Source organism: Podarcis tiliguerta, assembly GCF_965153285.1.
Source record: "Podarcis tiliguerta genome assembly, chromosome: 1".
NCBI classification, from domain to species: Eukaryota; Metazoa; Chordata; class Lepidosauria; order Squamata; family Lacertidae; genus Podarcis; species Podarcis tiliguerta.
In genome coordinates, this window is record NC_139534.1 from 126,679,689 (window position 1) to 126,695,750 (window position 16,062).

At 47.8% G+C, this 16,062-nt stretch overlaps 1 protein-coding gene across 4 annotated transcripts in view; it reads right to left on the reverse strand.

Annotated features, from left to right (window-relative positions):
• Window positions 1-428: 428 nt before the first annotated feature.
• Window positions 429-16,062, reverse strand: part of LRRC9 (leucine rich repeat containing 9) — a 74,682-nt gene continuing 59,048 nt past the window's right edge. For 2 of the 4 annotated variants that reach the window (XM_083433625.1, XM_083433623.1), the window contains 5 exons: window positions 12,500-12,568; window positions 11,292-11,417; window positions 4,206-4,389; window positions 2,153-2,335; window positions 429-632 (listed from right to left, as the gene is read on the reverse strand). In XM_083433625.1, coding sequence (XP_083289751.1) covers window positions 2,181-2,335; window positions 4,206-4,389; window positions 11,292-11,417; window positions 12,500-12,568 — 534 coding nt within the window. In that variant the 3' untranslated portion in view covers window positions 429-632; window positions 2,153-2,180. The remainder of the gene's footprint in view (window positions 633-2,152; window positions 2,336-4,205; window positions 4,390-11,291; window positions 11,418-12,499; window positions 12,569-16,062) is intronic. The other 2 variants (XM_083433624.1, XM_083433622.1) reach the window with 1 other exon arrangement.

The following is a 16,062-nucleotide window of genomic DNA, read 5'->3' on the forward strand; positions in this document are numbered from 1 at the left end:
CAGGAGCACAGGATTAGCTCTGCTGCTCTATCTGCACCACACTGACGTTCCTGCGACTTCTCTGTCTCTGGGTAAGCAGCAGCAATGCAGCTGTCGGGAGGTCAGGTGAGCATCACCACTCCCACCCAGCCACCGTCTGCTGCTGGTTATTTTCTGACACAGGTGGAAGAGGGAGAGGGAGGCGCTTTTGAGCAGACAATGAAAGAAAGGGAGAGGGTTAAGCAGCCCCTCTCCCTGCCATTCTTCCAGCTCTTAATGGCCTCCCCGAAGGCTGCTTTGCATTCTGGTTGTTGTTGGTTTTTTATGGACAGGACTGATTGCACTACCAATAGTCACATGTTAACTGGAGCCTAAGAGTCCCATTTGGTCCAGAGTATCCTACTCAGTCCTGGATCTGGGAAAAAAAAATCAGGCATGCTTCATCAACCTTAAGAAACTTAAATCAGTTCATTCATTTCAGTCTCTGATCGAAGATATAAAATGTGAAATTATGGAACAAATTCTCCTGGGGTGTAACTCAAATTGGGAATGCAAACATCTGGATACAAATGTAAATCAGTGTCAAAACTAGCGTTCGTTCCTCTTGCAGCTATTTACAATTTGTTCGATCCGAAAGTACAACTGCGCCGTTTCTGAAAGGAAAAGAAAGGAAGTCAAATGAGAAGGGTTATGTTAATTCAAAACAGGGATGCTACAGGAGTTTCTGTGACACAGGTGATGAACAGGTGATTTTATTTATTTATTTGGTACATACTATTTGGTACATCTTGTGTAACTGAAGGCAGTGTGTACAAGGCTCTCACCAGACCCACCTAAACCTCTTTAGCTTATGGAAGATGGTTATATTATGTGCCCTCCAATAAAAATAGGCAAATGTGTCTTTTTTTGGATTCTCTGTGTTTCTCATTTTCCTAACCTTAAACTCTGTTTTTCACATTTCCATAACAATCAGTGATTTAAAATGAAATCCTCATGAAAATTCACCAGCATTTTAGTGCAAACTTCTAATAATCACATTTTGGTATGCAGTTTTGTCTAATCTGCACATATAATATACAGAGCAATTACCCCTCATATATTTTTTACACACTGGTTGCTTGGAGAACTCCCATCACAAAATCTGGAGAAATGCAAATTTCAAGGGATAGTTGTTTGAGTTCACATATTGATTTGAGATAAATTAGATAATTTATCATTAAAACTCAAACAAAACTACATTTCTTCCCCATCACGAATCACAGACTATGTCCCAAGTTTCCAGAACTTATTGCTTACAAGATCATTCTTGCCATCTACCCATTCAATTTTTATTCTCCCATCTAAGCGACACAGCTTAACAACAACAGCAAAAATCAACGATGCCAAGGGCCGAATTAACTAAGAATTAACTTCATTCCTATCCCATTTCAGACAAGAACTGTTTTCTAATACACCATGCATGGAGGGGAAAAGGTGGAACCCAGAGCCACTTTTAGCATCTTGTATCAATGATCCGAGTGCAAAAATATGGAATTGACACAGTGCCAGATCAATTTGGTGGTTAGAGTGCCAGGCCGATCCAGTTTCAAATCGGCACTTAGCCATGGAGTTCATTGGGGCAACCTTTGGCTAGGTGGTAAACCTCACAGGGTTGTTGTGAGCCTAAAAGAGGAGGAAAAGAACCACACATATGACACTAAGCCCTTAGAGTAGGGCTTGACTGCAGCCCCCATCACCCCGGCCATTGACCAGGCCGACTGGGGTTGATGGGAGTGAGGTCCATTTAGCCCCCCACCCCATAAAATATTTGAGGCAGCTGCCCCCCCTCAAAGTTGATGGGCATTGCCATTCAGATGGTGTGCATGTGATTGTGGTCCTGTGATTATGTGGACTGTGGGATATCTGTCGTCCCCCATATTTTATTCAAGTTGGCACCCCTGGCCACACGTTAGGCAACCTTAACTTAGGAGGACAGACGGGATAAAACCACTAAAACCCAGGCAAAAAATGGAGAGCGATCGTTGGCTCTTTAGAAGTCTTCTTCCCCTGCTGCTACGTGTATTCTGTGTTTGGTCCTTTTTTTTCAGCCAGAGGAGTGACATAAGGGAGTCTGCAAAACGTAGCTTACACCAAGAGAAGGAGAAAGAGAAAGAGAGTGTGCTGAGTCATATACCTGCACTCTCCTTGCTGGTGTGGCAGGTTTACGTGGTTCGAGAGGGGCCGCTCTGTGGTGCCCCGTGGGCTGCAAGGTTGGCCGAGGCAGCTCTGACTTGCCTGATGGCGACCTCCGCATGGATGCTCCGAGGGTTACACACGCCCTGTGTGGCGTTCTTGGATTTCTTACCTGAAAGCGGAACTGAAAAATTTGCAATTTTCAAACTAGGGTTGCCATTGTTTTACACCAGAGGTCAGCAACCTAAGGCCCATGGGCTGGAAGCAGCCCATGAGGGTCGTTTAAGTGGCCCATGAGCTGCCCCTGAACCAAGCCGCCAGCTTGGCGAGTCCGTGCGCGCTGTGCTAAACCGGTGTGGCATGGCAGGGTGAAGGACTCGCTTCCACAGCTCCAGAAATCGCTTCTGCGCATGCCCAGATGCCAGAAATCGCATCTGCGTATGTCTGCGGTGCTGGAAATCACTTCTGCGCATGCCCAGACGCCAGAAATTGCATCTGCACATGTCCGCGGTGCTGGAAATCACTTCTGTGCATGGCCAGACGCCAGAAATCGCATCTGCACATGTCCGCGGTGCTGGAAATCACTTCTGCGCATGCCCAGATGCCAGAAATCGCATCTGCACATGTCCGCGGTGCTGGAAATCACTTCTGTGCATGGCCAGACGCCAGAAATAGCATCTGCACATGTCCGCGGTGCTGGAAATCACTTCTGCGCATGCCCAGATGCCAGAAATCGCATCTGCACATGTCCGCGGTGCTGGAAATCACTTCTGTGCATGGCCAGACGCCAGAAATAGCATCTGCACATGTCCGCGGTGCTGGAAATCACTTCTGCGCATGCCCAGACGCCAGAAATTGCATTTGCACATGTCCGCAGTGCCGGAAACCACTTCTGTTGGCGTCTGGGCATGCACAGAAGTGATTTCTGGTGCCGCGGACATGTGGAGATGCGATTTCCAGCATCGCACTGCACTGGCCCGGCCTACGGAGGATCTCTGCAGGAGTGATCCAGCCTGTGCCTGGTAATCCTTGCCGACCCCTGTTTTACACCAAGCGAGAGGAGTCAAGTTTATGAAAGGGAAAACAAGGCTGCAGGCAGCTAACTGAACCCGGCTGCTTCTTTGGGTGATTCTGCCTTTAGATAATGTTTGGCTCGGGACAGGTCCCTGGCGCTGGACCTCAACTTGACCTCGACATTGCAACGCATCGTTAAAACTGCAGAACTCCCTCCCACAGGAGGCTGGGATGGCCCCCAACTGGGATGGCTTTAAAAGGGGATTAGACAAATTTATGGTAAGGTAAATGTAAATGACCCCTGGACGGTTAGTCAAAGGCGGCTATGGGGTTGCGGCGCTCATCTCGCTTTCAGGCCGAGGGAGCCAGCGTTTGTCCACAGACAGCTTTCCGGGTCATGTGGCCAGCAGGACTAGACCGCTACAGGTGCAACAGAACACCGTGATGGAAACCAGAGCACACAGAAACACCATTTACCTTCCCACTGGAGTGGTACCTATTTATCTACTTGCACTGACATGCTTTCAAACTGCTAGGTTGGCAGGAGCTGGGACAGAGCAATGGGAGCTCACCCCGTCGTGGGGATTCGAACCGCCGACTTCCAATCAGCAAGCCCAAGAGGCTCAGTGGTTTAGACCACAGCGCCACCCGCGCCCCTACAAATTCATGGAGGAGAGGGCTATCGCTGGCCCTGATGGCTTTGCTCTGCCTCCACAGTTGGAGGCAGCAATGCTTCTGAATGCCAATTGCTGGAAACCGCAGGGAGAATTTTTCTTGTGTTCTAACCCTGCTTGAAGGATTCTGGTTATCTAGTGTGAAAACAGGATGCTGGACCTGATCCAGTCCATGGGCCTGATCCAGCAGGCTCTTTTCATGTTCTTAAGTTCACCTAGACTCCCCTTGACATTTCTGGGGGTGCTTATGTATTGGACTAGAGAACCTTTAGGGGACCCTGTTGTGCCATCTTCAACCAACCAAGTGGAAGACCTGAGACTTAACCCAGAGAAAAACAAAGAGCATCATGGCCCATTTACGCTCACCTTTGACGGACTCGCTCCCAACCAGCTCATCCACAGAATGAGGGACGATGAAGTCGCCCCCATATAAATAGTTGATACCCGCGTTCAGGTTCACGTTGGCTATCTTCAGGGGACAAGGCTTGGGGAAAGTAGTCTGCAGCACAGGGAATCCACAGTCTAGTGGAGAGTTGGCAAGAGGAAAAACCTACATGGTGAGACATCAGGGGTATTAGTAAGTCTCGTCTCTCAGGCTTGGAAATGCCGCAAAGATACAGGGAGGGAAAGTTACTTACCCCAACTACTATGGTCATGTGGCCCCCCCCCCCAAGTTAATCGGTCTACCCGGACACTGAGGTCCAGCGCTGAGGGCCTTTTGGTGGTTCCCTCGCTGCGAGAAGCCAAGTTACAGGGAACCAGGCAGAGGGCCTTCTCGGTAGTGGCACCCGCCCTGTGGAACGCCCTCCCAGCAGATGTCAAAGAGAAGACATCTGAGGGCAGCTCTGTTTAGGGAAGCTTTTAATGTTTGATGTATTACTGTATTTTAATATTTTGTTGGAAGCTGCGCAGAGTGGCTGCGGAAGCCCAGCCAGATGGGCAGAGTATAAATTATCATCATCATCATCATCCTCCCCTGGGCTAAAAAGGGTTCCTCAGTCCTGCTCTTATTTCAAAGCAGGACACATTTCCATTTGCCTTAGAAAAATATTCTACTATGTGCAAGACTGCCTTACAATTCAGAAGTTTCCTCCCAGTGTCCAGTCTGAGGCTGTGGCAATTTTATTTCTGCTGGTTAGCGCACTCGCCCATTTCCCCCAAGCTCTCAGTCCCAAGAGAATCTGCCTTGACTCCGTTTCCCTCCCTTTCACAATTCAATACAGTACAGTCTGCAAAACTACAATCCCCATCAGGCTTTGCTCCTTCCACCGCCAAGGGTCAAGGGCTACGCATTTGCCTCAGTGCCCTCTGTAAAAAAAATTTTTAAAATGCACTTCCCAGCATGTTTCTGCCTTTCCCTGTTCGATTTTCCTGCAAAGTTCAGTGGATTATGTTGGCTTTGCTTTAGCACAAGCTGAAGCCTAACTTAGTCATGCTCATTAATGTTAGTGGGCCTACTCTTGAGTAAAACAAGGTTGCATTGCCACTCCCCAAGTTTCTACCATGCTCTGCCTTTTTGTGAAAGATCACAGCGTGGAATTAAATGTCACACTACGACGAACATCCCACTTGCGCAAGCATTTTGGCTTGTCAGACGGAACAATTCCCCCTCTTCCCGCACTATGTGCTGTTTTGCAGGCTCCCCCAGTGTTAACAGAGAAATCTGAGGGCTCCCTTGGACAAAAAACAAGGACACCATCCAGGAATACCAGAGCAAAACAGCAGCCAGTAGGCTTGGCCTTTATTGAAGACTGTAGCGACAGGACTCCCACTTGCCACCAGGTGAAACAAGTTGGAAGTCCTGAACAAAAGGAGACCCCAACTTTTATTAGCTACTAATCCCCCAAGCTACACCCCTAGAACTACATCACAACTACATCATGACTACATCATTAACACATCACAAAAAGGAGGGGTTGAGGGAGGAGTTGTGGTGGTAACCTGAGTGTCTTGTCACCTGGCCGGTTCCACCTTTGCCCCCTCCCCATGAGTACTTTCCAGAGGACAAAGGGGAGTTTGCAGTTTCCTGCCCCCAGAGGGAAGAGCTGATCATTGTCCTTTGTCTCAGTCCGTGCTGAATCCACTCCCATATGCAAGTTCTTTGTGACCTTGATGGTCTTCTGTCTGGGACCATCACGGTTGGCATGCCAACTGGGTAGGGCTCCTGAGTACATCTTGGTACGCTTAAGGGATTATGGCTGCCCTGTATCAGACCTTCCCCCTTTGATAATCCTTCCTTCATGGAGCAAAATAAAAGTGGAACGGTGTAGATCCGATGTACGGTTGATTTTCTATGAATTTATAACAGAAACATTGCGTATGTCGTGTGTGAGTGTGTGTGTGTGTAGAGTTTGTACAAACTAAATGTTTTGGGGGGGTTTCTTTGGTGGGGAGGAAGGAGGACGAGGCCCCATTGTGCAAATGGAAGTTCTTATGCTGGGCTTTTGCTGATGGGCCTCTTAAATTGAATCCCACCTTTAGACTGTGACCAAAAGACCAATGAATTTTAAAATACCGTATTTTTTGCTCTATAAGACACACCAGACCACAAGACGCACCTAGTTTCAGGAGGAGGAAAACAAGAAAAGAAATATTCTGAATCTCAGAAGCCAGAACAGCAAGAGGGATCGCTGCGCAGTGAAAGCAGAAATCCCTCTTGCTGTTCTGGCTTCTGGGATAGCTGTGCAGCCTGCATTCGATCCATAAGACGCACACACATTTCCCCTTACTTTTTAGGAGGGAAAAAGTGAGTCTTATAGAGCAAAAAATACGGTAGTTAAACCTAGTTGAAATACAAACCCTAAAAAACGGGCAGGAGATTTGAGAACTGGTGCATCCCCCTCCCCCAGGTGAGCTCCCCCCAGGATTGCATAAAATTGGTTTGCAAATGAGCTGAGCTATATTTCCCCCCAAAGGAGGAAGTAGATTGGCTCATTTCTAAACGTCCTCCGCTAATATTTTCTGGGTGCAGCCTCTGCAAGTGGCAAAGCAAAGAGATGAATGAGATCCTTCTGAGCAGGAGGGGCCCTGTTGCATGCAGATGGGTGCTCCCTCCCCAGTCCTCTGCAGCTGTTTCCCTGCTAAGGGAAGCAACGGTGAGCCACAATTTTTTTCATGCTCCCCCTTTCCACTGAGCCAAGCATGACTGGGCACCTACATCTTGCTTCTGGCCCTGAGCCCAAGAAACTACAGATGCATCCCTTTCTGAAACTGCCGCCAGTTTACGTCGAATGTGTTTAACACCAGTGCTTCCTTCTCCGCCTTCAGCTGCAGGGTTTAAAATTCGTTTCCACTCTTGCCGATACCGTTTTTATGTGCTTCTTAATATTCCTAATCGGCCTCGGTCCAGTATATCTGAAGGAGCGTCTCCACCCCCATCTGTTCAGCCTGGACACTGAGGTCCAGCTCTGAGGGCCTTCTGGAGGTTCCCTCACTGCAAGAAGCTAAGTTACAGGGAACCAGGCAGAGGGCCTTCTCGGTAGTGGCGCCCTCCCTGTGGAATGCCCTCCCACCAGATGTCAAAGAGAACAACAACTACCAGACTTTTAGAAAACATCTGAAGGTAGCCCTGTTTAGGGAAGCTTTTAATGTTTGATGTATTACAGTATTTTTATATTTTTTTTGGAAGCCGCCCAGAGTGGCTGGGGAAGCCCAGCCAGATGGGCGGGGTATAATAATAATAATAATAATAATTATTATTATTATTATTATTATTATTATTATTATTATTATTATTATTTTATTATTATTCCACACAGAAGCACGGCCTGCCCATGACTCATAGAGGTAGGGCTGAAGGAATGAGGAAAGTACAACAGGCCCCACAGAATGAGGAGTGGGGGGGACGACCCGCCGTCTACAGAACCTTGGTTCCAGGAGCAGTTGTTGGGACTGGAATACAGTCACACCTTGGTTCGCTAACGGCTTAGTTGTCGAACAAATCGGCTCCCGGACGCCGCAAACCCAGAAGTGCTTCGGTTTGCGAACGTTTTTCGGAAGCCAAACGTCTGTTTCAGCTGTCAGCATTGTTTCTGGGGCCAATCAGAAGCCGTTGGATTTTGAATGGGCTTCGTTCTGGACTTCCAGAACGGATTGAGTTCGGGAACCAAGGTCCCACTATACCTGCTAGGACTTCAACCCAAAGCTTGAATTGGATATGCACTTGGCAGTATCCTGCAGGCAAGCAAAGCTTGCAGGAGGTGGAGCAAAAGACCGATATTCTTCCGCGTGACGTCACCACGTCCCGCCCGTTTTACCAGCCCATCTTTGCTTCTCCAAGGGATGCCATAAACTAGGGGTGTCTCCAACTTATAAAGGAGTCGGGCAGGCCTAGGAAATGCATTCGTCAGGGAAAGATGGCAATCAAGGCCTGCCGTACCATTGGATGGGCGGGGTATAAATAATAAATTATTATTATTATTATTATTATTATTATTGATTCAGTGGATTTTGGGAACAATCTATGCGTTATTTGGCTCATCATTATAGCGTTTTTACCCTCATGTAGGGGTTGGGATGGGGGCTAATGTTTTGGTTTTCCACTTCCATTCCCAAAATGTTTCCGAAGCACCTTGGGAGAAAACAAGGCACTAATTAAGATGCTTTCTCCCGTGCGAAATTCCCTGTGACATTTAACACCAAAAACGTACTTTTCAAAGAGAAACGACAGAAGATCTTGCTTCTCAACTTTCTAACAAGCACTTAGGAAAGAGCAGCTTTGATGTCGCGAAGGAAACCGAGAAATCGTTTGTTGTTCCACTTCGGTGGCCTAATGAGATAATGCCTCAGTTCTGTTCTAGCTAACGAGGCAGAGCATCTTCACTGAAGCTTTCTGAAAAACCCAGAAATCCCTCTCTCCTAAGAGAGGCGAGGCCTTAGCACTCTTTCGGCAGCTGCACTAATACGGCCATGTTTTTTATTTTTAAGTGATGTCCAACGTATGAAAAGCATAGGTCAGTTTGGAAATAAAGGCATTTACAACGTGCTGCAATCCGCTTCACAGCACTTAGAAGCCTTGTATACAAAGCACCACATCTTCAAGCAGCAAAACACACACACATGCACCAGTGTTCATTTTTGCAAGGCAACCCGCTGAGCTCTTGGCTCTACAAAGAGGCAGGCGCTGCTTCTGATACTGTAAACATGGCAAAGATGTCGCCTAATGTGTTTGTCAGACTGGGGCTTGGGGCATCATAAACGGAGCGAGCTTTCATGCAGACTAGAGCAGACTTCACCAACAGGGTGCCCTCCAGATGTTCTGGACTACAACTCCCATCAGCTCCAGCCAGATTTGGGAGTCGTGGTTGAAAACATTGAGGGAACCAGGTTGACGAAAGCTGGGCTAGAGACTGTGGGTGGACACCCCTAAATTACACCCCTAAAAGGCTACCAATAGCGTTGTAGTCAAAGGTAAAGGTAAAGGTACCCCTGCCCGTACGGGCCAGACTTGCCAGACTCTAGGGTTGTGCGCTCATCTCACTCTAGAGGCCGGGAGCCAGCGCTGTCCGCAGACACTTCCGGGTCACGTGGCCAGCGTGACAAGCTGCATCTGACGAGCCAGCGCAGCACACGGAACGCCGTTTACCTTCCCGCCAGTAAGCAGTCCCTATTTATCTACTTGCACCCGGGGGTGCTTTCGAACTGCTAGGTTGGCAGGCGCTGGGACCGAGCGACGGGAGCGCACCCCGCCGCGGGATTCGAACTGCAGACCTTTCGATCGGCAAGTCCTAGGCGCTGAGGCTTTTACCCACAGCGCCACCCGCGTCCCTTTGTAGTCAAATTACATATGGACAAACATGTATCACGGAATGGTACTCCTCCTACAAAGGAATTGCTAGAATCACAGAATTGTGGAGTTGGAAAGGACCCCAAAGCTTATCTAGTCCAATCCTGTGCAATGAAGGAAGAGGGGTGTAAGGCCATTAAGCACAGAGTCTAAAATAAGGGTGGGAGCCTGTGGTCTTGCAGGAGTCAATGGGCTCCAATTCCTACCAACCTCCAGCCAGCACAGTCAATGCACGGGGCTAACATGATGTGGGGTGTAGCTCAGACCATCACTGGTCTGAAATTAACTGCTTGCATATATACAGCTTCTTGTGTACACACACATGCACACCCATAGAAGCTCTGGAAGCACGTTGCAGCGTACTCAGGGACCGGCAGTGTAATTATATTGCATGCACTTCCTGACGCACGTATTGGAATCACAACAGCTTAAAAATCTGGTGTGGTCTTGTTTACATTACACAAGCATACAAACCTCCCGCAGGCAAGTGTGAGAATTTGACCTTACACTGAAAGCGGCAAGGAGAAGCTTGTACCGCAAATCGTTCAGTCTTACCTCTCAAAGCCTCACTCGATCGATCGCATAAACCAGTCCGCCATTCTCCTTCATCCCTCCTCTGCCATCCTCCTTCTTCCGAACCCCATCCTTTGCCCAGCCACTTTCAATCCATCCTCCCAAAATCTCTGCCAGAAGTCACTTCTTGGCTGTACCCATCTATATGTCAAGTAAGGTTGATGCATGGAAGTGAGAGCTGGACCATAAAGAAGGCTGATCGCCGAAGAACTGATGCTTTTGAATTATGGTGCTGGAGGAGACTCTTGAGAGTCCCATGGAGTGCAAGAAGATCAAACGCATCCATTCTTAAGGAAACCAGCCCTGAGTGCTCACTGGAAGGACAGATCGTGAAGCTGAGGCTCCAGTACTTTGGCCACCTCATGAGAAGAGAAGACTCCCTGGAAAAGACCCTGATGTTGGGAAAGATGGAGGGCACAAGGAGAAGAGGACGACAGAGGACGAGATGGTTAGACGGTGTTCTCGAAGCTACAAACATGAATCTGACCAAACTGCGGGTGGCAGTGGAAGACAGAAGTGCCTGGCGTGCTCTGGTCCATGGGGTCCGAAGAGTCGGACACGACTAAACGACAACAACAAGGTTGGTGGGGACTAATTTGACTGTCCCCCGATAATGAGGGCGGCAGCAGGGATGGTTCACCCAAAATAAAAAGTGAATCGCAAACGTACGTTCAATGTCGTTTGGTGCTGCAGGAAGGTGGTTTTTTAAAAAAAGAAATAAAGAGAGGAATGATCTGACTTTGCAAACCCCGTCAGAAAGTGTTATTTTGGTACTTTGGGTGCACAGGGATTATCGTTCCGGACAGGTAACAGGACCCGGGGGTGGGGTGGTATGTGCCACTTTGGGACTTGACAGTAGCTCAAGGTAGCTGTGCCACTGTGTGGATCTAAAGAGCCCTCGTTACTGAAGTGTCACGGATACCAGCACCCAAACATGGCTGCCCCTGAATGCGACTCAAAAACAGGCTGGATTTTTAAAGAGGAAAAGAAGACACCAAAGGCAATTTCTGAGCTGACAGAATCACACCTGCCTCGGTCCTCCCCAAAACGGTAAGAGGCCTAAGCAGATCTTAATTATAATAATTGTGCTTTACTTGCTGTTCTAGCAAATGGACTTCAGCCCTTGCCCTCTCTTCTGGAGTGACTGTTACTCCATCCAGCACCTGAAGGTTAGGTAAGTGGAATACCAGGAGCGGGCGGTGGCAAATCTTGCGGGACACCTGGGATGCGGAGAGAAAGGAGACAGGGGTGAAACCCAGGGGTTTAATCAAGCGCATCTTGCTCACATCCCTTCCAGAGTTTCAGGTTCAGGTTTAGGCCCTACAGTTAGCTAACAGATGTAACACAACACAGTGAAGACAGATGTAACACAACACACTGAAGACAGATGTAGCACAGTGAAGACAGATGTAACACAACACAGTGAAGACAGATGTAACAAACACAGTGAAGGCGGATGTAACACAACACAGTGAAGACAGATGTAACACAACACAGTGAAGACAGATGTAACACAACACACTGAAGACAGATGTAGCACAGTGAAGACAGATGTAACACAACACAGTGAAGGCAGATGTAACACAACACAGTGAAGGCGGATGTAACACAACACAGTGAAGGCAGATGTAACACAACACAGTGAAGACAGATCTAACACAACACAGTGAAGGCAGACGTAACACAACACAGTGAAGGCAGACGTAACACAACACAGTGAAGGCAGACGTAACACAGCACAGTGAAGACAGATGCAACAACACAGTGAAGGCAGATGTAACATACTTAACGGTAAGCACCCAAGGAGGGAAATCTTGCTTCTAATCTTGCCATATGCGCATGCATATGTCCAAGACAAACTCTGGATCTGCTTTCAGTCTTGTCCCACCGTCCCACCCATTGTGCTTTCTAAAAGGCATCATTTTAGAAGAGGCACATATACAATTGAATGACTACTGTCTTGCACTCAAAACATTTCCAGGCTTTCTCATGGATATATTTACTGTCAAATGGTATATATGACCTGTTTGGGGATACCAAAACGCACACAAAAAACACTGTACTTAACATCATGAAAATGAGTTCCGAATATTCCAGAATGAGATCATAGAATCACAGAACTGTAGAGTTGGAAGGGACCCCAAGGGTCATCTAGTCCAACCCCCTGCAATGCAGGTATCACAACTAAAACATGTCCGGCCTCGTTGCGAGCACTTCAGCCTTAAGGCAGCATCCTGCGAAGCACTTACTAAATAGATTGTGCATAGTTAATGAGATGAAGGTAAACCTCAGCTTTACTCACCGGATTTCCATATATCGAGAGCTCTCTAATGCATGGAAGACAATCGAGCTTTTCAAGTTCTGACAACTCCTGTCCCAAGATTAAAAGAGGTTGTATTCAAGAGCCATTGAAAGCTTTCCTGCGGAATGCAAGCACTGACAGTCTTATGCAGGAATCTTCATACAGCTTTGCTACGGACAGTGGCGTAGCGTGGGTTGTCAGCACCCGGGGCAAGGCAAGTAATTTGCGCCCCTTAACCCGGGGCAAAGCAAGTAATTTGCGCCCCCCCCGCTGCACTGTCCCTCCCCCAGATAGTCCCTCGCTCTCTCTCCGCACTGCACCGCACGCCTGGCACCCTCCCCTCCACAGTGGGCGGCGACCCGGCGGCTTGGATCGGATTCGCACAGCCAGCACTGCAGTGAGAGAGAGTGAGTGAGCCAGGTAGGGGCAGAGAGCTGTGAGTGCGAGCGCGCCCCCCCCCAGATGTTGCGCCCGGTGCGGCCGGCCCTCCCTGCACCCCCACGCTACGCCACTGGCTACGGAGCCCTTCAGGGATCACTTTGGGCAGGAATGGGGAGCCTGTGCCCCTCCAACTACTGAAGGACTGCAACTGCCATCAGCCCTAGCCAGCCTGGGGAATGGCCAGGGATGATGGGAGGAGTGGTCCAAAATCCAGAGGGCTGCAGATTTCCCAGTCGTATTCCAGTCTATTCAAATCACGACCCCTAATTCCCAGTTGACCATTTGTTGGCTCAATTGTTTCTTGACTGATCTCCCGCTTGGACTCCTGCAACGCGCTCTACGTAGGGCTACCTTTGAAGGTGACCCGGAAACTACAACTAATCCAGAATGCGGCAGCCAGACTGGTGACTGGGAGCAGCCACCAAGACCATATAACTGTCAGCATCGCCCTAGAGCCAGTGTTACCAACTGGACTCGTCCACCTTTGTCTTGACTGGGCTAGGCGTGCTGGATGGCACTTCCAGAGACCACCTTCCTCTGTAGAACAGGTCCAAGTGCCGTGGACTCACAACTCAGAGCTGTGAGCACCGCAAATCACTTCACCAAGATAACAGTCGTTGTGCAGCAGAAGTACAGCGGAGCATAAATACTCAGACGACAGTGCTGAAGAATATCTTCTTTATTCTCTAACAGCTACTGTTCTATACACTATATACAAATGGAGATTCTCAGTCTTTTCTACACACAGACTTGCTGACTCACTCACTTACTGGCTGACTCTCTCTCTCAGAGTCTCTATCTCACACACAGTGAGTCTCACTATCTCAGACTATCTCACACTGAGTGCTGGATTGGAACATGCAGATATAAGAACACGCCTCCTCCTCTCTGCAGAGTCAGGAGACTGATGAGGTGATTCTTGAGTATGGGAGGGGTGAAATCTCCTCATCCTCCCCCATTTCATCCGACCATTCCAAGAATCTTTAACATAACTGCAATTTACACATACACTCCAAAAGTTGTACTCTGCTTACAACCTTGGTTAACATATCTGCAGGTACCTCTCTCCCCCTTTTCTAAGACACTTTAACAATACCATTAAACAATCACTGTAACCACTCTGTGTCCATTAGGAAGGAGTTAAAACATAAACCTCAATCTGCAGTTTACACAAAATACACATTGTGAACACTCAAATGAATAAGCAGCTTCTAGAAAAATCTTCATACACATTTCTCTTTCTCACATGCAAATTGACATTGCTTATTTAGGCAGATTTGAACAAACCACTTTTTGTACTCAAACACATTCTCCTTCAATCCTGATCCTTTAAACATATTACACATAAACCACTTTAGGTCAGGTAAGGAAATAAACAAAGTGTTTTGTGCTATTACTCTCAGCACACTTTCTGCCTGGTTTAAAAACCACACCAGAGTTGCTCGTGACCGCAGTCTTGGCGAACTCTTTAGAAAACCTTTTCGGTGCTACACCCTTGGTTGTTCTCTCAGATCTGCGCAAAACTCTCTGATCCTCTTGTTCTGGTGCTTCCTCCTCTTTGGGAGAATGGGGAGCTAAAGTATATGAAGCTGCTAAGTCTGCATCTGCGTCAGACTCTTCTGAGGCTTTTGGGCTCTGATAATCTGTGCCACCATCCGAAACTACATTGGCACCAGAATTATCAATCACATCAGAACTTGCCTCTCTCTTAACTGTCTTTGCCCCTTTTGCACCATCATCACAAATGGGATGGCACTGAAAAACGCCAACTCTGTCCCATTGTGGATTGTCCTCAATACTCCTGGTCAGCCTGATGGTTTTCGTGTCTGTGATCAGGACACGATAAGACCCTTTCTCATATCCTAGGAAAACACCATGTTCTCCACGCTTGCTCAGTTTGTCACCCTGCGAGGTGTGCACCCAAACCTCGGATCCAAAAATTTTAAAATGCTTTACACATGGCTTCCTTCCGTGAAGCATCTCATATGGGGTGCAATTCACCGCGGATTGGTACCTCCTGTTGTACACGTGACAGAAAAACGAAAGAGCTTCGGCCCAATAGGGATTGGGCAGCCCCGAATCATGTAACAGTGTTCTAATTCCTTGCTGCAGGGTCTGGTTTACTCTCTCACATAAACCATTCTGCCAGGGTGATCTGGGCGTGGCCGTCCTATGCTCAATGCCCTGTTCAGAGAGAAAACTCTCAAACTCCTCTGAACAAAACTCACCTCCCCTGTCACTGAAAAGACAACGTACGTTCTCATTATGTACATTTCTGAGCCATTTACAAAATTGGCGAAACTTGGTAAAGGCTTCAGACTTTTTCTGCAGCATATAGACCCATACATATCTGGAATAGGAGTCTATCAAAACCATGAAAAATCTTGAATTGCCTCTAGAAGGCGCTAGAGGCCCCACTAAGTCTGCATGAATGACTTCGTATGGTTTCTTGGCCTCTCTCCCAGACTCTGTACCTTTGGGAGCTTGCCTTGCCTTACTCTCCGCACAAGAAACACATTTCATGTGGTAGGGACATTCTTTCAATTTCATACCCTGAACCATATCAGGCATTTTTGCCACAGCCTGGAAATTTAAATGAGCATAAACACGGTGGTAATAATGAATACATTGGTCATGCAACTTCTCATTCTTATCAACAGATAAATTGCAACACTCTTTCTTAGTTGCTTCTGCAGTACCTGTACCTGAAACAAAAGGCAATTGGTACAAACCATTAACACATTTTGCATACAGAATGAGCTTGCCATCTCGACGAATTTCACAGCGAGATTTAGCAAACACCACCTTAAACCCTTGACTCTCAAGCTGGGAAACACTTAACAAATTGTCCTCAATATCAGGCGCATACAGGACATTCTTAATTGTTGCATTCAGGCTCTTTAAGAACACAGTTCCCTTAGCCACACTCGTGAGAACAGTCCCATCTGCTTGATTGATTTCTTGCTCTTGCTTCTCAAGCTGAACAAAGAGATCCTTATCTTTGGCTACGTGGTTGGTACAGCCAGAGTCGACCACGAAGAAACTCCGCCCACGTTGATTGCAGCAGCGAGAGATCAAAGCCTTTGAAGTAGCAGGTGCTTGGGGGTTTCGTCCTCCTCCCC